General features: G+C 47.3%; 1 protein-coding gene across 5 annotated transcripts in view; it reads left to right on the top strand.

The window, feature by feature from the left end:
* The window catches only part of AIFM3 (apoptosis inducing factor mitochondria associated 3), a 111452-nt gene that overhangs the window by 55305 nt on the left and 34987 nt on the right, over positions 1–21160 (top strand). For all 5 annotated transcript variants that reach the window (XM_050923791.1, XM_050923787.1, XM_050923790.1 and 2 more), the window contains 2 exons: positions 2446–2532; positions 7651–7742. In XM_050923791.1, coding sequence (XP_050779748.1) covers positions 2446–2532; positions 7651–7742 — 179 coding nt within the window. The remainder of the gene's footprint in view (positions 1–2445; positions 2533–7650; positions 7743–21160) is intronic.

Here is a 21160-nt window from a genome sequence, read left to right as displayed (position 1 = left end):
AGCCCCCAGTCCGTGTTCCTAGCCCCCCCAGACCCTCCACCCAGGGCAGAGGGTCCACGGCTCCTCTCAACTGCCTGCATGGCTCTTATCCTGACCCGGCTCCAGCTTCTGGCCTGGCCAGGGAGATTGGGGCCGAAGAGCTGCAGCTGGGCTGTGGTAAGAGCCATTGGGAAGCCATTGAGCCTCCATCTGCTTTGGATGGGGGGGTCCAGGGAGTGGGCACGCAGGCCAGGGACTGCTCTCGAGCCCCCTACCTCTGGGCAGGGGGAGGGTCCACAGCTCCCCACAACTGCCCAGGCTCCTGGTGCCATTCTTAACCAGGCCAGGCTCCAGCTTCTGGCCTGGATGGAGCAGGGGAGGAGGAAGGCCATGATCCCTTGCCTCCCCCTCAACCCCCCTGTTTCAGCGCCCTTGCTTGTGCACACCAGAACTGGATACAGTACTTCAGCAGCAATCGCATCAGTACCAAATACAGAAATAAAATAACCTCTCTGCTCCTACTCGAGATTCTTCTCTTTACGAATACCAGGATTACATTAGCTCCTTTGGCCACGGCATCACACTGGGAGTTCATGTTCAGTTGATTCTCCACCACAGCCCCCAAATCTGTTTCAGAATCACTGCTTCCCAGGACAGAGTCCTCCATCCTGTAAGTACGGCCGGCATGCTTTGTTCCCAGATCTATACATTAGCTGTATTTCAATACATGTTGGTTGCTTATGTCCAGTTTACCAAGCAGTCCAGATTGCTCTGTATCAGTGACTTGTCCTCTTCATTATTCACCCACTTTCCAGTTTTTGTATCAACTGCAAACTTTATCAGTGATGATTGTATGTTTTCTTCCAGGTTATTAATAAAGATGTTAAATAGCATAGGCCCAAGAACTGATCCCTACAGAACTGCAATAGAAACAGATCCATGTGATGATTTCCCATTTACAATTACATTTTGAAACCTATGTTAGCCAGTTTTTAATTCATTTAATATATGCCCTGTTAATTTTATATTGTTCTAGTCTTTTAATCAAAATGTTGTCAGGAACAAATCAAATAGACTCATAGACTTTAAGGTTAGAAGAGCCATCATGATCATCTAGTCTGACCGCCTGCACGTCACAGGCCACAGAACCTCACCCACCCACTCCTGTAATAGACTCCTCACCTCTGAGTGACTGAAGTCCTCACATTATGGTTTAAAGACTTCAAGTTACGGAGAATTCATTATTGACACTAGTTCAAGCCTGCAAGTGACCCATGCCCCATGCTGCAGAGGAAGGCGAAAACCCTCCAGGGTCTCTGCCAATCTGGCCTGAGAGAAAATTCCTTCCAGACCCCAAATATGGTGATCAGCTAGACCCTGAGCATGTGGGTAAGATCCACCAGTCAGACACCTGGGAAAGAACTCAGAACCCACCCCATCTAGTGTTCCATCTCCAGCAACTGGGGATTTTTGCTCCTGGCAGTTGCCAATGGGCCACATGTCAATAAGGTTCTATGGCATTCCTGTGGTTGAACATCTGCTGATGTTCCTAACCTAAAATATCTAAAGCTGGTATAAACTAGCATTTTGCTGTCAACTCTCAGCAATTCAGCAACATTTACTTATAACATCACTTTATCTTATGACATCTTGTAATACAAGGTCATGTATAGGTTAGTTACTTGTGTCCAGATTTCAAGCCTTTGGCCTCAGTTAGTGTGTTAGTTATTGCCTTACGGGCTTGGGACATGTACACTTTTGTGTTACTGCCTTAATTCATACTTATTCCTTACCTATGTGCATATATGTTTGTATCACTGGCTACAAATTGACTACAATGCAGTGAAATTACTAGGCCTCAGGTTTAATACAAAGGGGAGGAAATACTCTTTCTCACAATGCACAATTTATCTGTGGAACTCGTTGCCAGGGGATGTTGTGAAGGTCAAAAGTATCATTAGGTTCAAAAAAGAACTAGATAACAGCTTGCGTTTTGACTTTTGCCAGGACATTTGCTCCTAAATAAATTGGGTGCTTTTGAAAATTCTGCAGTTATCAGTGGATAACTGATCCTCTTTCCCAAAGTAACCATTTTCTTGGCCCCTTTGTCTGTCTCTGTGTCTTCCATGCTATGGCTTTTGAACGTCCACTTTGCAGCTATTCAAAAGCCTTCCCTTCCTGTCTTTCTCAGTAGGTCAATTCTTTTACTGCAGTGTGAGTTAATATAAAAGGAATTAAGGCCCAATACCAAGTCCATTCAAGTCAATGGAGATCCTTCCCTTAGCCCTGGTCACCTGCAGAGATTTCCTGTGTACCAGGTTACTGCAAGGACAGATTTCAGGCTATCACCGAAAAGCACTGGGAAAAAGGCTCTTACACATGTGTAAAGGATGTAACTGGGAATTCACACATATCTCTCACACTGTGAACTGTGTAACTGACAGCAAAATTGCTTCTTTGTTGCAGTCAATGGATTCCCACTTAGATCAGATCACCTTGCGCCCTAAGGAATTCTTCCGTACAAATGACATTGAGGTCCTGACTGAAACACAGGTAAGGAGCACAAGATTTGCATGGTGCAGTCATACAAAATAGCATACAGTGTACATCTCGGGAGTTCTGTGTCGAACACAGAGACTGGATGTGGCTAGAAAAAGCCAATGCTTGCTTCGCTAGCTGGCACTGGCAAATTGCCTCTACCGAAATATTACCAAAAGCTGCACCAAAGCTCTCACTTCATAACAAGATCCCAGCTGGATGTCACTATTGGAAGCTGCTGTGAGTTTGACTAGCAAATAGCTACAAGATGGACGCTCACTGCGGCTGTTCTCGCACTGAACATGCTCAGTGGAACCCCAGTTCCTCTGGCCCATATTTAAATGCCTAACTCCTGTTGAGAGGTGGGGTTTAGGCTTAGGCCCCACCCTCTTCTTGGCATTTCCTATTGGCTGGTTTATGCGGCCGTCTGTTCAGCATGCTGGCTTTTGTAGCTCCTGGTCTTAGCACTGAACTGTCCCTGTGCATTGTGTAGCGAGCCTGAGCCTCTCACTGTGGATTCCGCTACGGCGCAGGGTGCCTAAATGTTAGGCATTGCAATGCAGTTACCCACATATGGATCTAGCCCCAGGGGTCTCCCAGTTCACATGGGAACGTACTGGACTCTGACAGCTGGCCTAACTCCCTTTAATTTAGCAGCGATTGTTCAAAAGCATCTCTCTCTCCTGACAGCACCGGGTTCTCTTCACTACCTCAGGTGACCTTTGAGATTTAAGGAAGGGCAACTAAAATGATGCAAGGTCTGCACAGATGGAGAGAAATTAAGACAACTGACAGCAAAACTTGGAAGACCCAATACTGGGGGGGTGGGGAAATCCCTTAAAACTAAAGAAGTAAAAGCACTATGTGGAGAAAGCGAATGCAGCTACTGTCCAAAAGGAGAGGGTAGGGGATTAGTGGATAAGTCTTTCTAGGCTCAGCAAAGAGTTGCCACTTCCTTTAAGTAAGACGTACCTGATTAATTGAATTAACTGGCTTTAACGAGATGACAAGTGATACACATCTTAATTAAACAAATGAATGGGGAGTGTGATGATATAGAAAACTCAGCAATAAAATAGATAGGGAACATGGGAGATACCTAGCTGTAGAACGGCAAGTTTCTGCAGCAGCCAAGTTTGAAATCTCAGGTAGAAGTCAGGAGAACAGATCTCAAGAGCCTTTGAAAGGCATGTACTTGCTATTTTATTACACCAGTCCAGCAGCTGAGCCAGCTCTTGTTTCTCACTAGTGGAGACAGGAGCCTAGAAATAAAATGTTTATACGTAAATGGTCCCAGCTAAAACCATGGCAATAACACCAAACTGACCCCTGAGCTACAACAGGTTCATCAATCCCAAGGCCAGAAGGGACCAGCCTAGTCTGACCTCCTACATAACACAGGCAAGAGAACTGCCCCAAAATAATTCCTAAAGCAGATCACGTAGGGAAAAATATCTAACCTTGATTTAAAAATTATCAGTGAGAGAAAAGCCACCAGGACCCTTGGTAAATGGTTCCAGTGGTTAATTACTCTCATCATTAGAAATTTACCCCTTATTTCCAGTCTGAATTTGCCTAGTTTCAGCTTCCTGCCATTGGATCATGTTATACTTTTCTCTGCTAGAGTGAAGGCCCCATTGTTAAATATTTGTTCCCCATGTAGACACCGATAGACTGTAACTAAACCACCCCTTAACTCCCTCTTTGCTAAGCTGAGTAGAATGAACTCTTTGAATATGTCACTATAAGGCAGGATTTCGCCTTTAATCATTCTTGTGGCTCTTCTCTGACCCCTCTCCAATTTATCAACCTCCTCCTTGAATTGTGGGCACCAGAACTGGGCAGAGTGTTCCAGCAGTGGTCTCATCAGTGCCAAATCTCTCTTCTCCTCCCTGTGAGTCCCCTGTTCACGCATCTCAGATCGGATTTGCTCTTTTGGCCCCAACTTTGCACTGGGAGCTCATGTTCAGTTGATTATCCACCATGACCCCCAAGTCTCTTTCAGAGTCACTGCCTCCCAGGATAGAGTCCCCCATCTCGCCAGACAGCTGATGGGTGGGTGGCTGGTGGGTGCTGAGCACCCATGGTTTTTTTCCTGTGGGTGATCCATTCTTGAAGCACCTACAGAATCAACACCTATGCTGCTATTAGCCCTCACATATATGCCCCCCTTCTCCTCCATGGAGGTTAGTGCAGCCTTGGCCCATGGAGCTGCCATAAAAGGAGGCGAGTCCAGAGCGTGATCCCTGTGGATGGAGGGGCACTGATGTGGTCTTTACCTCCCCCAGCTCACCGTTACCGGGAGAAGGAGAACTTCCTCCCGGCTGGCAGTTCTACTCTGGAGCTGTCTGTTGTCCTTCAAGGATTCCCACACAGCTGCCAAGACCTGCCCTGGACTTCCCAGGCTTGGGGAGGCTTTGTGCAACATGCTCCTCATGGGCCCAGGGGTGGGAGGCTGCTAGATAGGCGGGGGGATTACACAGCTCTGAAGCCATTGCACAGGGCCCCTTCAGCAGAGTCCTTGTTCTCTGCTCAGGATGCAGATAATACTCCACAGCCAGACTCGTGCTGAGCCGCAGAGCAATATGCTGCAGCAGAGTCCACTGGGGCAAGATTTGTCTAGAACTGTCTCCAAAAAGCAATCCAATGTGCTGGCAGGACATGTTCTCTCCAAGCTAGATTGCTGTTGCTCATGGTTGTCACCCTGCAGGAGTTAGGTGCTGAGCACTGCCGCTCCATGCATTGCAATAAGAATTACCCAGCACTTCGAGAAATTGGACCCTGACTTAGGCTCTTCCACTCAAGACTGGTTGTATTATTTTACCAGGGATACTAGTTAGACATACAAGGACCCAACTTCCTTCTTTTATCAGCCAGTTTCTCAAGTTCTCCTAAATTGCTTGTGGTTTTTCCAGAGTCAGTGTCAGGGATACAATAAAGCCATTAACTATTGTCTTAATACACTTGGAGGCAACTTATCCTGGCTCTCTCGTACATCTAGATTTTCTAACCATTGCCTGCCTTGCTTTTTGTCAAGTTATTTTTACAGACTCCTGCTTCCTACCTGTTCACGTTTCCTTTCTTGGCCCCTTTGCTGGCCACCTTAGTACGGTCAGCGAGTGATGCAGCGCTGCTGAGTGCCGGGGTGCTGATAGGCCCACAAGGTGCTTGGACAGCTCGTTCCCCGTGGCACTGGGTAAAAGAGACAAAACAGGGAAATCAAAATGTATGTTGGGCATAAACCTGGGCCAGGAACTGTATTATTCTCTTTATGTGTATGACGGCGGCGCTCCGAGGCCCCAGCCCAGGATCGGGATTGCATTGGTCTAGGTGTTATATACACAGTATAAAAGACAGATCATCATTACCCCAGATGGCTCGCCTCTAACACCAGACCCACTGTTTTTTCCTTGTATTAATTCTCAGCATGTTGGGCTCCTGTTCTTCACTTCCTGCTGTTTAATGTGAGGTCAGTAGCTTATAAAGTTACCACCATCCACAGTGTAGTTAAGGATGCAGTCCTGACTCTACTTTTATCACAAAAACCTGGTTGCATGAGCCTGCAGGACGGATGCTGGCTTAGCTGCCACTCGATCATAGACAATGCGGCTCATGCTAAGAAACAACTGACCAAGGATCAGCGTGGATTCTCCATCACTGATCATTTTTAAATTAAGACTGGCTGTTTTGCTAAAAGATCCACACTAGGAATTATTTGGGGGCAGTTCTCTGGCCTCTGTTCTGCAGGGGTCAGACTAATGATCACCATGGTCCCTTCATGGCCCTTGTGTCTATGAATCTAGAAGAGGCGTTCAAGGAAGTGGTGTTGCTGTGCCACTACCATCTGCTGCCTCAGACGCAGATTTCCTGCTGCATTGGTGTGTGTGTGTGTGTGTGTGTGTGTGAGAGAGAGAGAGAGAGAGACCTGAGATTAAGGCAGAACTAGTGTTACAGCAGAAGTTGCCCTGCTGCACCAGGTTCCTGTCTGTGATCACCCTGGAATTGTCAAGGTTCTTTCCTCTTAGTAACTTTCACGTGCACACAGATGATCATGGTTTTTCCAGACCAAGCTACTAGTCCCAGCTGGGCTGGGCAGGGACAGGATCTTCCTCTTCCCCTGAATGGCTCCTCTCAGGGAGGAGATCAGACCCACTTCTGGGTACTGTCCCTGGCAGAAGTGAGGGTGGCAATCCTGCAACCTCCCCTAAAAGAGCTTTGTGATACCCCACCCTCCCGCCATGGCTCCTTTTTGGATCAGGACCCCCCATGATTACAACATCATGAAATTTCAGATGTAAACATCTGAAAACGTGAGATTGACTAATTTAAAAATCCTGTGACCATGAAATTGACCAAAATGGACCATGAATTTGGCAGGGCCCTAAAATGGTGAAGAGCCTATCGTGAGTGCCTTCTCAGTGCACTAATCAATATTACAGACAGTTCTAGGCCCATGCCTTTCGCCTAGGGTGGCCAGATAACATGTGTGAAAAATCGGAACCGTATGTGTGTGGGGGTAATAGGACCCTATATAAGAAAAAGGCCCAATATCACGACTGTCCCTATCAAATCAGGACATCTGGTCACCCTACTTCAGCCACAGAAAACTGGTACACTTAAATAAGGATGGTAATTTCCTCAAACTGTTGGATAGGGAATGGGAGGTTGTAACAGACATGGCCGCCGATGTCTATTAAAATTGAACATTGAACGACATACAGCGCTGAAACAAGTGCCCATTTTGTAGCTGCCCCATTCAAAATGGGCCCAAGGCTGAAATAACAAGTAGTGCTGCAGGCAAGTCTGTCTGACCTGCCTGGAGACTCCTGTCCAGAACTCCTCCAGTTTCAGCCTCCTTTGCTTTCACCAGAACTAATCTCGTCCTGATTTTTTTTGGAGCAACAAACGAATTCACACTGACAACCAAATGAATGAATTGGTTGCATGAGCTAATGCGATGTGATCCTTGGAAAGCTCAGCCCAGAGCACCAGGCAAGGCTGCCACATGCTCTGAGATGAGACCAGCCCTTTGCCCTAGTACCTTCCAGGCTATTCCACTTGGAGCAAAACCCTTTGGTATCTCAATAAGCATCTCAGATTTTGCCCGGTAACGTTATTCAGAACTGATTGCAGGTTGCGGCTGTGGACATCAAGAACAAGATAGCTGTGTTCAAGGATGGATTTAAGATGGACTATAACAAACTGCTGATAGCAACTGGAAACACGTAAGCTACGAACAAACGTAATCCACCCCAAGACAAATTCTACTCCTACGAGAACGTAAGGAGCTTGTGCCTAGGGAGAAAGACCTAGACTCACAAAGGTACTTGGGCATCAAACCCCTAAATTTAGGGCCCAAATCTCACTTTCCATCTCCATTGTGACCCACAAAACTCCCACTGAACCTTGTAGGTGCCTCAACTCACTAGGCACCTACATTTTTTCCAGTTAAAAAATTATCTTGATGCACATTTCTGCCTCTGGGCAGGCACAAGCTGCCTCTCTCTAGGTGTTTTGAGGCCTATCTCTCACTTGAGCCCCAGAGTAATTCATGAACTGGGAGCAGATAGGCATTTGGCCCCCTTATATGTGTGCAGGCCCAGTCAGGTAGGTGTGCTCAGAGCATGCCTCCCAGATTGTGCCCCTCAGGGGAATTGGCACAACAGCCAGTGAGAGGGACAGGGAAGGAGGAGCTCCCCAGTTCTTAGCCCAGTGATTAGGGCATTCACCTGGAATGTGAGCCCCCACCCCCAGCTCAAGTCTCACCCCAGCCTGATGAGAAGGAATTTGAACAGGGACCTGCCATCTCTCAGGTGTGTGCTCCAAGCACTGGCATATGGGCTATTCTCTTGTGAGGCTCCCAGACTCTCTCCAGCTGAAGTTGTGCCGCTGTGGAGAAACTATTAAAGAAACATTGGTGCAGGGAGACTGAACCCTGGCTTTCCCACATCCTGGGTGATGTACTAGCTATCAGGAGAGTGAGTCTGTCTGTCTGTCTCTCTGACCCAATGAGGAAGCATCTTCCCTTCCCAAAACTTTCCTGAGGCAGCTAACTCCAAAGAGAGTTTACAGCTGAAATCACTAGCCTCCCAGCCACGCCGACTCAGACACCTCTCTCCAGGAGAGGGGCGGGGCTTAGGACACCCCTCTGCTTGGCATTTGCCATTGGCTAACTTAGGCAACTCCCTGCCTAGCATGTTGGCTTTTGTGAACCGCAGTCTAAGGCACCTGTCTCTCCTCATTCAAAGACAGCCTGGGAGCCTAATTCAGACTTTTGATTTTCTAGGCACCTCAAAATACCTTTGTGAATCTAGGTCAAGCAACCTAACATGGGAACTGACGTAACCATTTGCATGGGAAAATTTTGTTTGCAAGAATATTTGTGAAAAAAGAAGGTGGGATTGTGTGGATCTATGAATCCTGGTCTGAATATATGTTTACATGGCCAGCCATTCAGGCTGGAAAGGTTGGTGTCACCAAATCTGAAAACTGTGTTTTGGAGCGATCCAGCCAGGAAGCAAAACCAATATCATGTTACCTGTTAGGCAGCTGGAGTTGCTAACTGTGCATAGTGACTACTCAAGTCCTAACTGATGACCAATGCATAGGTTAAAATATTGTTCACGGAAACTATTTATGAATTATGAATAAATCATAGATGTGTGTAACCAAAGTATCAGTGGGTAAATCATGAGCAGAGGGGCAGGGGTTCAAACACATCTCCCACTGGCTAGCTTAGGTGGCTCCCTGCTCTAAGCTATGGGGCTAAAAGTTATGAGAGGGAAGTCCTCCCCCTGCTCCTCCCCAGGGCTTATTTAAAGGGCTGGGGCTCCCGCTGCCTCTACTGCCCTGGGCTCTTTGAATAGCTGCTGGAGCCCCGCCGCTGCTACCCCAGGGCTCCAGGGGTTATTTAAAGGGCCGGGTGGTAGAAGCAGGGGAGTCCGGGGCCCTTTCAATAGCCCCCAGAACCCTGGAGTAGCAGCGGGGCTTCAGGGGCTATTTAAAGGGCCCAGGGCTCCCACTGCCTCTATGGCCCCAGCCCTTTAAATAGCTGCCGGAGCCCCGCTGCCGGAGCCCTGGGGTAGCAGCAGCAGCCAGGGGCTCTGGCAGTGGTTTAAAGCGCCCGGGGCAATAGCGGCGGCTGAGCCCTGAGTCCTTTAAACTGCTGCTGGAGCCCTCAGCTGCCGCTGCTACCTCAGTGGGGGAGGCGGGGCCTGGGCTCGCTCTTACCCTCCCATCTCTGCCCCTTCTGCCCAAGGTCCCGCTCCTTCCAGGGGCCACAGCAGGCCCTAACCCAGACCCGTACCGGTAAGTCCCTATTTCTACTTTCACCTCTGCTAGTACATGACTCAGTTCTGCTACTTTTGTTGGTGTGTTCAATTCTCAAATTGCTTTTACTTTGTAAGGGCTCGGACTGATTTCATTGCTGTTTAATGTTTGTCCCAAAAAACACGATTTGGGGTAGGCGGAAAACACACTTTTCTTTGTTTAGCTTCACTCTGGACAGACTGATCATGCTTGAACATCACTGAAGGTTTTGTTGTGGTCTTCCTTCAAAGTCCCATATATCAAAATATAATCCATGAAAACTACAACTCCATTTGTTCATTAACAGTTCTGCCATTTGTCTTTGGAAAATTTCAGATGCACTGGAAACCCCAAAGGGTAGTCTTCGAAAGCAAAATCTCCCAAAGGGTATGATAAATTGAGTCAATTTACAACTCTTTGGCTAAAGGAAGTTTGCCAGAATCTGCTTGAGGAATCCAGCTTGGAGAAGACTAGCTCCTTTTGCTTTGGGGAGGAAGTCATCCAGTGTTGGGAGAAAAAATTTTCTTTCACAGCTGCTTCATTAAGTCTTTTGGGGCCACACAGATTCATATTTTTCCATTATTCTTTATAATCGATATCACTGGGGCACAGCATGCAGGTGGCTCAGATTTTCTTGATAATGCCAATTTGTTCCAGTCTCTCTAATTCATTTTCCCCTTTATGAAGCAACAGGATAGGAATCCTGCAAGGTATGTATACACTACATGGTTCAGCATTTTCTCAAGTTTATTTGTGCTGGATCTCATTTCAAAAGTCCAGTATCATGAAATTCTGTCAAGTTCTTTGGCCTTTCTTACTAAGGTTGCCACACTGCAGTTGAGAAGTCTTTTTGTCTTTGATCATTTGATCACATGCACTCTGAATGCATAGCTTTTGTCTTTGTAAGCTGTTTCTGTGGTGACCTGGCCCATGCAGTTCAGAACATCTCTGGGGCTACTCAAGGCCATGTCAGGTGACTTCAGCTCTGTGAAAGGTTGAAAGTGACTGCAGGTCCCTTCTGAGATGAGAGTTGTGTCTACTCCTGAGTCAGTTTTAAAGTAAATAGTCATTGCATGAATATTCAGTTTAACTTTTCAAACTCTGTCATCACACGATAGATCCCAGAAACAATGGCTCATGATTGTCTGTAATATGAATCAATTCCTTGACTGCTTTTATATAGCAAAGAGCTGCAAAATGTTCATATTTTTTGCATTTATTCTCTATTGCATCTTTAGCTGGCTACACATATTGAGCTGTGAAATTTTCCAAATCTTGTGCATTAAGTCTGAAATGCCTTCTAGTTAATCTGGTACTCCCCTTATAGCTTCAAGGCTTTTATGGTAATGACTTTTAGCATTCATGTTGTCCATGTTTACAGCCTCCAAGTTTCAGGGTTTTCAGATTGCTCCTGCCTTTTGTTCTGCTGTTTGACTATCAGAGTGCTTTACTATCTACATAGCTATGGGTAGTTTTAAGTCTGTCTTTTATTGTGGTTGCTGAGAGGTTCTTGTCAGTTAACCCAATTGTCATAAACAGATAGCTAAGGGTTAATGTCTCTTTCACCTAAAGCACCTGACCAGAGGACCAATCAGAAAACCGGATTTTTTCAACTCTGGGTGGAGGGAAGTTGGTGTCTGAGTCTTTGTGTCTGTCTGCCTGCTTTCTCTGAGCTTTGGAGAAGTAGTTTCTACTTTCTAGTCTTCTGTTTCTAAGTGTAAGGACAAAGAGATCAGATAGTAAGTTATATGGTTTCTTTTCTTTGGTATTTGCATGAATATAAGTGCTGGAGTGCTTTGATTTGTATTCTTTTTGAATAAGGCTGTTTATTCAATATTCTTTTAAGCAATCGACCCTGTATTGTATCATCTTAATACAGAGAGCCCATCTGTATGTATTTTTCTTTCTTTTTATATAAAGCTTTCTTTTAAGACCTGTTGGAGTTTTTCTTTACTTCAGGGAAATTGAGTCTGTACTCACCAGGGAATTGGTGGGAGGAAGAAATCAGGGGGGGAGATCTCTGTGTGTTGGATTTGCTAGCCTGATTTTGCATTCCCTCTGGGGGAATAGGAAAGTACTTTTTGTTTCCAGGATTGGGAACAGAGAGGGAGATTCACTCTGTTTGGATTCACAGAGCTTGTGTCTGTGTATCTCTCCAGGAGCACCTGGAGGGGGGAAGGGAAAAAGGATTATTTCCCTTTGTTGTGAGACTCAAGGGATTTGGGTCTTGGGGTCCCCAGGGAAGGTTTTTCAGGGGGACCAGAGTGCCCCAAAACACTCTAATTTTTTGGGTGGTGGCAGCAGGTACCAGGTCCAAGCTGGTAACTAAGCTTGGAGGTTTTCATGCTAACCCCCATATTTTGGACGCTAAGGTCCAAATCTGGGACTAAGGTTATGATATGGTGTGCAGCAGGTGGGATATAGACAGAATCCAGAAGCCAGTAGGAATATTATATTTTTCTCTTCTCTGCTAAGGGCTTTTTAGCAGAGAGAAACAGTTGGTTTTAAAAGGGAACCAGAGAGAATTTTTTTTTCTGCTCTCTCTGGCAGTTTGTGGCTTGCATGTTAAGCAAGAAGCCATTACCAGACTGTTAAGGGTCTTTTGTCATGCAATAGCCCTCCCATTAGGAGGCAAGTACCAGCACTATAGGCATGCAAATAAAGTGGTTTTTCAGGTTTACTTAACATTGAAAATTAGCTAAAGGCACTGTTGCTAGGCAGACTTCAGGAGGCAACAGAGAACCTGCAGTTCAGAAGATAAACACCGGAGGGCACCCCAACACAAGAAAACAGGAACCATGACTTCTAAGGCAAAAATTGAGGCCGAAGAACAAATCAAAGAAGCTGAACACAGGCGACAGATGGAGATGAAAGAAAGAGAAGAACAAATCAAAGAGGCAGCACACAAAAGAAAACTAGAAGAAGAAGAGGTGGCCTACCGAAGGAAACAAGCAGAAGAAGAGGCGGCCCACCGCCGAGAAATGGAAAAAACAACAAAAAGAGAATGAAGAGAAGGAAAAACAGAGAAAACATGAACTGGAGTTGGCAAAAGCTGGGCTGCATGTGCCAGCCAACCCTAACAACCCGGCGCCAATTATTGCTCCACAGCACAGGAAATTTCCCACCTACAAGGCAGGTGATGACACCGAGGCCTTCTTGGAAAATTTTGAAAGAGCCTGTCTTGGGTACAGCATTCCCGAAGACCAGTACATGGTAGAATTGAGGTCACAGCTCAGTGGACCTTTAGCAGAGGTGGCAGCTGAAATGCCTAAGCAGCAAATGAATGACTATAAACTTTTTCAAACCAAGGCCAGATACCGAATGGGGATAACCCCAGATCATGCCCGTCGGCGCTTCAGAACCCAAAAGTGGAAACCAGAGGTGTCATTTCCCAAACACGCCTACTACATTGCAAAAAACTATGAGGCCTGGATAACAGGAAACAACATTCAAACCTTGGAAGAACTGCACCTCCTCATACAAATGGAGCAGTTCTTGGATGGTGTTCCTGAAGACATCACACGGTACATACAAGATGGAAATCCCAAAGATATCGCTGAGGCGGGGGAGATTGGAGCCAAATGGATGGAACTGGCAGAAAGCAAGAAAGCTACTGTCAAGGGGAACGATTACCCCAGGGGGCACACAGACCATAAACCCTACAACCGAGGACAGCCAAAGACCCCACATACCACCCAAGTAAAGCCACAGATACCCTACCCTTCAACCTCACCAGTCTCCAGTAACTCACCTCGGCCCAGTGACCCATCAGATGGAAGATGCTTTAAGTGTAATGAACTGGGACATATCAAGGCCAACTGTCCAAAGAACACCATGCGAGTGCAATTCATTACACCACCATCACACCAAAGATCCCCAGGCCCGGATGCCTCTCAAATACCCTTGGAGCGAAGGGAAAATTTGAGAGTGGGCGGAAAGAAGGTTACTGCGTGGAGAGACACGGGGGCACAAGTGTCAGCTATCCACCAATCCTTCGTTGACCCCAAATTCATCAACCCAAAGGCCAAAGTTACAATTTACCCCTTCATGTCACAAGCTGTAGACTTGCCTACAGCTCAACTGCCTGTCCAGTACAAAGGCTGGTCAGGAATGTGGACTTTTGCAGTCTATGACAATTATCCTATCCCCATGCTACTGGGGGAAGACTTGGCCAACCAGGTGAGGCGGGCCAAGAGAGTGGGAATGGTTACACGTAGCCAAACCAGGCAAGCTTCCAGACCCATTCCTGTTCCTGAGCCGTCCACAGAGGCCCCGTCTGTGTTACCAGAGACCCAGACAGAGGTAGTGGACCCGGATTCCATGCCTACCACTGAAACAGCCACAGCATCTCCAGTCCCAGGCCCGGAACTGGAACAGCAACCAGCACCAGCAAGTGCAACCACATCTTCAAGCTCAACGCCAGAGGGCGCCAGCGAGTCAGAACTGGCAGAAGCAAAAGACAGCCATACCCAAAAGGCTCAGCCAGAGCCTGAAATACCCTCAGGTGCACCAGCGGAGAGCAGTTCACCAGCAACGGAAACAACCCCATCACCTACATCGCTTCCAGAGGGACCAAGACCAAGTCCACAGTCTGAGGAAGAACTGATGACCCCAGCCTCAAGGGAACAGTTCCAGACTGAGCAGGAAGCGGATGACAGCCTTCAGAAAGCTTGGGCGGCGGCACAGAGCACCCCACTGCCTCTCAGCTCTTCTAATCGATCCCGGTTTGTTATAGACCAAGGACTTTTATACAAGGAAATTCTTTCTGGTGGACACCGGGAAGAATGGCAGCCGCAAAAACAGTTGGTGGTTCCAACTAAGTACCGGGGGAAGCTCTTAAGCTTAGCCCATGATCATCCCAGTGGCCATGCTGGGGTGAACAGAACCAAGGACCGGCTGGGGAAGTCCTTCCACTGGGAGGGGATGAGCAAGGACGTTGCCAAGTATGTCCGGTCTTGTGAGGTATGCCAAAGAGTGGGAAAGCCTCAAGACCAGGTCAAGGCCCCTCTCCAGCCACTCCCCATAATTGAGGTCCCATTTCAGCGAGTAGCTGTGGATATTCTGGGCCCTTTCCCAAAAAAGACGCCCAGAGGAAAGCAGTACGTACTGACTTTAGTGGACTTTGCTACCCGATGGCCGGAAGCAGTAGCTCTAGGCAACACCCGGGCTAACACTGTGTGCCTGGCCTTAACAGACATCTTTGCCAGGGTAGGTTGGCCCTCCGACATCCTTACAGATTCAGGGTCTAATTTCCTGGCAGGGACCATGGAAAAACTGTGGGAAACTCATGGGGTGAATCACTTGGTTGCCACCCCGTACCACCATCAAACCAATGGCCTGGTGGAAAGGTTCAATGGAACTTTGGGGGCCATGATACGAAAATTCATCGACGAATTCTCCAATAATTGGGACCTAGTGTTGCAGCAGTTGCTGTTTGCCTACAGGGCTGTACCACATCCCAGTTTAGGGTTTTCACCATTTGAACTTGTGTATGGTCACGAGGTTAAGGGGCCATTACAGTTGGTGAAGCAGCAATGGGAGGGGTTTACGCCTTCTCTAGGAACTAACATTCTGGACTTTGTAAGCAACCTACAAAGCACCCTCCGACACTCTTTAGCCCTTGCTAGAGAGAACCTAAAGGATGCTCAAGAAGAGCAAAAGGCCTGGTATGACAGACATGCCAGAGAACGTTCCTTCAAGGCAGGAGACCAGGTTATGGTCTTGAAGGCGCAACAGGCCCATAAGATGGAAGCATCATGGGAAGGGCCATTCACGGTCCAAGAGCGCCTGGGAGCTGTAAACTACCTCATAGCATTTCCCAATTCCTCACTAAAACCTAAAGTGTACCATGTTAATTCTCTCAAGCCTTTCTATTCCAGAGACTTACAGGTTTGTCAGTTTACAGTCCAGGGAGATGATGCTGAGTGGCCTGACGGTGTCTACTACGACGGGAAAAAAGACGGTGGCGTGGAAGAGGTGAACCTCTCAACCACCCTGGAACGTCTGCAGCGGCAACAAATCAAGGAGCTGTGCACTAGCTTCGCCCCATTGTTCTCAGCCACCCCAGGACGGACTAAACGGGCATACCACTCCATTGATACAGGTAATGCTCACCCAATCAGAACCCCACCCTACCGAGTGTCTCCTCATGCCCAAGCTGCTATAGAACGGGAGATCCAGAACATGCTACAGATGGGTATAATCCGCTCATCTACTAGTGCATGGGCATCTCCAGTGGTTCTGGTACCCAAACCAGATGGGGAAATACGCTTTTGCGTGGACTACCGTAAGCTAAATGCTGTAACTTGTCCGGACAACTATCCAATGCCACGTACCGATGAGCTATTGGAGAAGTTGGGACGTGCCCAGTTCATCTCTACAATAGACTTAACCAAGGGGTACTGGCAAGTACCGCTAGATGAACCTGCCAAGGAGAGGTCAGCATTCGTCACCCATGCGGGGGTGTATGAATTCAATGTCCTTCCTTTCGGCCTTCGAAATGCACCCGCCACCTTCCAGAGGCTGGTAGATGGTCTACTAGCTGGACTGGGAGAATTTGCAGTTGCCTACCTCGATGATGTGGCCATTTTTTCAGACTCCTGGCCCGAACACCTGCTACACCTGGAAAAGGTCTTTGAGCGCATCAGGCAGGCAGGACTAACTGTTAAGGCCAAAAAGTGTCAAATAGGCCAAAACAGAGTGACTTACCTGGGGCACCAGGTGGGTCGAGGAACCATAAACCCCCTACAGGCCAAGGTGGAGGCTATCCAAAAGTGGCCTGTCCCACGGTCCAAGAAGCAGGTCCAATCCTTCTTAGGCTTGGCCGGATACTACAGGCGATTTGTACCACACTACAGCCAAATCGCTGCCCCATTGACCGACCTGACCAAAAAGACCCAGCCAAATGCCGTTAAGTGGACTGACGAGTGTCAAAAGGCCTTTACCCAGCTTAAGGCGATGCTCATGTCTGACCCTGTGCTCAGGGCCCCGGACTTTGACAAGCCATTCCTAGTAACCACGGATGCATCTGAGCGTGGTATAGGAGCAGCGCTCATGCAGGAAGCAACAGATCACAACTTCCATCCTGTCGTGTTTCTCAGCAAGAAACTGTCTGAGAGGGAAAGTCACTGGTCAGTCAGTGAAAAGGAATGCTATGCCATTGTGTACGCCCTGGAAAAGCTACGCCCATATGTTTGGGGACGGCGGTTCCAACTACAAACTGACCATGCTGCACTAAAGTGGCTTCATACTACCAAGGGGAACAACAAGAAACTTCTTCGTTGGAGTTTAGCTCTCCAAGATTTTGATTTTGAAATTCAACACATCACAGGAGCTTCTAACAAAGTTGCTGATGCTCTCTCCCGTGAGAGTTTCCCAGAATTCAGTAGTTAAAAAGTGTTCTTAAAATGTAGAAGTCTGTTAGTTATATACTTAGTAGTATGTGTAAAGGTGCATGTGTTGTAGTAATCTGTTTATTTTAATGTTCTAGAAGGAAATCGCCGCCAGTGAGCTTCCCCACTGTCTGCAATTTGGGGGGCGTGTCATAAACAGATAGCTAAGGGTTAATGTCTCTTTCACCTAAAGCACCTGACCAGAGGACCAATCAGAAAACCGGATTTTTTCAACTCTGGGTGGAGGGAAGTTGGTGTCTGAGTCTTTGTGTCTGTCTGCCTGCTTTCTCTGAGCTTTGGAGAAGTAGTTTCTACTTTCTAGTCTTCTGTTTCTAAGTGTAAGGACAAAGAGATCAGATAGTAAGTTATATGGTTTCTTTTCTTTGGTATTTGCATGAATATAAGTGCTGGAGTGCTTTGATTTGTATTCTTTTGAATAAGGCTGTTTATTCAATATTCTTTTAAGCAATCGACCCTGTATTGTATCATCTTAATACAGAGAGCCCATCTGTATGTATTTTTCTTTCTTTTTATATAAAGCTTTCTTTTAAGACCTGTTGGAGTTTTTCTTTACTTCAGGGAAATTGAGTCTGTACTCACCAGGGAATTGGTGGGAGGAAGAAATCAGGGGGGGAGATCTCTGTGTGTTGGATTTGCTAGCCTGATTTTGCATTCCCTCTGGGGGAATAGGAAAGTACTTTTTGTTTCCAGGATTGGGAACAGAGAGGGAGATTCACTCTGTTTGGATTCACAGAGCTTGTGTCTGTGTATCTCTCCAGGAGCACCTGGAGGGGGGAAGGGAAAAAGGATTATTTCCCTTTGTTGTGAGACTCAAGGGATTTGGGTCTTGGGGTCCCCAGGGAAGGTTTTTCAGGGGGACCAGAGTGCCCCAAAACACTCTAATTTTTTGGGTGGTGGCAGCAGGTACCAGGTCCAAGCTGGTAACTAAGCTTGGAGGTTTTCATGCTAACCCCCATATTTTGGACGCTAAGGTCCAAATCTGGGACTAAGGTTATGATACCAATAACCAGCCTGTCTCTGATACTTTCATGGTTTGTGTTCTCAAAATCACTTATCAGCCAGTGCACTGAGGGCTTTTATAAAAGATTCAAATTTTCTCTGTTCCTGAATTCTCTTGTGAAAACATGCTCTTTCTTAAAACATATTTCTCTGAGGTATAAAGTATGCATCAAACATGGCCAAAACTCTTTTTCATAGTCATCTTTGTGACTCTTCAGTAAAGTCAAAGGATTTAAAGATATGCTCTAATGGTTCCCCCATAGCATAAATTAAAGACGATACCTAGATATATCCAGGGTCCCAGTAGAATTTTGTAGCAAGGTGAAATCTTGCAAAATGTTGCTTCCAGTCTGTTCATGATGAAGCTCCATCTAAGCTAATGTTCTCTGGAGCACTGAAGAGTGGTATGGTGATGAGATCTTTGTTTTGTGCCCTCTGTTTCTGCTCTCCTCTGGCACCTGCTTACTTCTGACACTATGTCATGTACACCTTGTACTCAGTACAAGCCTGACTGCTACTAGTAAGTCAGCCTTCTGTGCCAGATTTAGGCCATGTCTACATCTAAAATTTTGCAGCGCTGGTTGTTACAGCTGTATTAGTACAGCTGTATAGGGCCAGCGCTGCAGAGTGGCCACACTTACAGCAACCAGCGCTGCAAGTGGTGTTAGATGTGGCCACACTGCAGCGCTGTTGGGCGGCTTCAAGGGAGGTTCGGGGAACGCGAGAGCAAACCGCGGCGAAGCTGGTCTCCTTTCCCGGTTTGCTCTCTCGTTCCCCGAACCCCCGAACAAGCAGGTCTCCTTCCCTGCGGTTTGCAGGGTGGTTCGGCGAACGCGAGAGCAAACCGGGAAAGGAGACCAGCTTCGCCGCGGTTTGCTCTCGCGTTCCCCGAGCAAGCAGGTCTCCTTCCCTGCGGTTTGCTGGGTGGTTCCGGGAACGCGAGAGCAAACCGCGGCGAAGCTGGTCTCCTTTCCCGGTTTGCTCTCGCGTTCGCCGAACCACCCTGCAAACCGCAGGGAAGGAGACCTGCTTGTTCGGGGGTTCGGGGAACGAGAGAGCAAACCGGGAAAGGAGACCAGCTTCGCCGCGGTTTGCTCTCGCGTTCCCCGAACCTCCCTTGAAGCCGCCCAACAGCGCTGCAGTGTGGCCACATCTAACACCACTTGCAGCGCTGGTTGCTGTAAGTGTGGCCACTCTGGTCTCCTTCCCTGCGGTTTGCTCTATAAACCTTCCTTCCCAGAGAGAGACACACACAAGATGTGTTCACTATAAAATCCTTTAGCACTGCCAGGAAGGAATGGCTGTTGTGAGCTTAAGGTATGCAACACAGGGTAGCCACCTAGTGGCTAAACAGTATAATACAGTTTAGCATTCCAGTCTTAACTACTGTGTTGCTTTCATAAGTAAAAGATTGCTCTTATCATCTCTTGGCGCTGGTGGGTGCTCAACCCCTCACCCGCCCCCACACCAACTCCATTCCTGCCCCACCTCCTCCTTCCCCTGCTCCTCCCCCATTGCAACCCCTTCCCCAAATCCCTCCCCAGCCCCACCGCTTCCCCTGAATGTGCTGTGTTCCCGAGCTTGTTATCTCGTGAAACAGCTGTTTTGCGGCAGCCAGTGCTGGGAGGAAAAGCAGGGACACGGCAGGCTCAGGGGAGGAGGTAGAGGTGAGCTGTGGCAGGGAGGGGAGCTTGGCTGCCGGTAGCCCTGAAGCTCCAAAGCCCTGAAGCACCCATAGAATCAGCCCCTATGGCTCCTATGGGTGTGTTTTGCAGAATTAGACCCTAATTCTGACCCTGGAAATAGGAGGACCTTGTTTCAGGATGGAATCAAATGTTGAAATACCAGAAATTTCTGGGACAGAAATACCATTTTCTGAACAGCTTTAGATCTGAATGTGCATAGAGAGCAGGACTATATATGTGACGTGACTATGGAGGCTTACCAGTAGATGTTATGGGCCTGAAAGTCACGATACAGAACCAAACCCTGTACTAGAAGGCATACTAGTAGTCTTACCTTTCACATGTATGTCCTTAACATTCCCATTTCCTGGTTTGTGAGTATTTAAATGTACAACATTAACATTGCATTAATGTAGTTTCCTGCTTATGATAGCATTAGGTATGTATAGTAGCACAATGGGACAATCCACACCAAGATATGTGGTCAAGATTGTACCCCCTGAAATTCACAGACATACGTAGATTTTCCTTTTCCCAGCTTTGTGACACCATGCCCCAGCTCCCTGGGCCCCACATAACTCTTAAAATATTTTCCATACATACATCCCTCAATAACCATGACCACTAGACAGTGCTTAGCTTTTGGCGGAGACCCCAGATGCCCTGCCTTTGGTGAAACATCATGAAGATGGTGACTGTAGGGGAAGCATGCCCATCAGGACATGTTTTGGCATGCAGACTAGGAATTATGTATCCCTAGTCTGTTGCCAAACTGGGGCAGTTGGGTCATAACACCTAACTGAGGCTTTGTGAATCCCAGTGATTTTTTTCCAGGCACCTAAAAATTAGATGGGTGATACTCAGCATTGCCATGCCCAAGTTTCTTTGGGAATCTAATCCTAAATGTTTACATGTTACTATATTGTTTGAAAATACTTTAAAAATCCTTATATGTAAGCACCTGGGTAAAATTGTCAAAAGCACCAAAGTTACATAAGAGCCTGAATCCCATTTTCAGATGTAATCGAAGCCCGTATCTGCCTAAGATCGCTTAGGGCTAGATCCACACAGAGACGTAAGTGTCGCAAAGCTGAGCACTGCAATGCCTAATTTTTAGTTGCCTGCCATCCAGTGAACTCCTCAGACCTGAGTTAGGTGCTATGGCAAATGGCCAACGCTACTGTGGCTGCAGGTGCTCTGATTAGCCTGTAGTGACCTCTCCTTACTCCACAGGGAATG

This window comes from Gopherus flavomarginatus, chromosome 15 (genome assembly GCF_025201925.1).
Source record: "Gopherus flavomarginatus isolate rGopFla2 chromosome 15, rGopFla2.mat.asm, whole genome shotgun sequence".
NCBI classification, from domain to species: domain Eukaryota; kingdom Metazoa; phylum Chordata; order Testudines; family Testudinidae; genus Gopherus; species Gopherus flavomarginatus.
The sequence above is the reverse complement of the archived record's forward strand: the minus strand, read 5'-3'. Positions and strand labels throughout refer to the sequence as shown.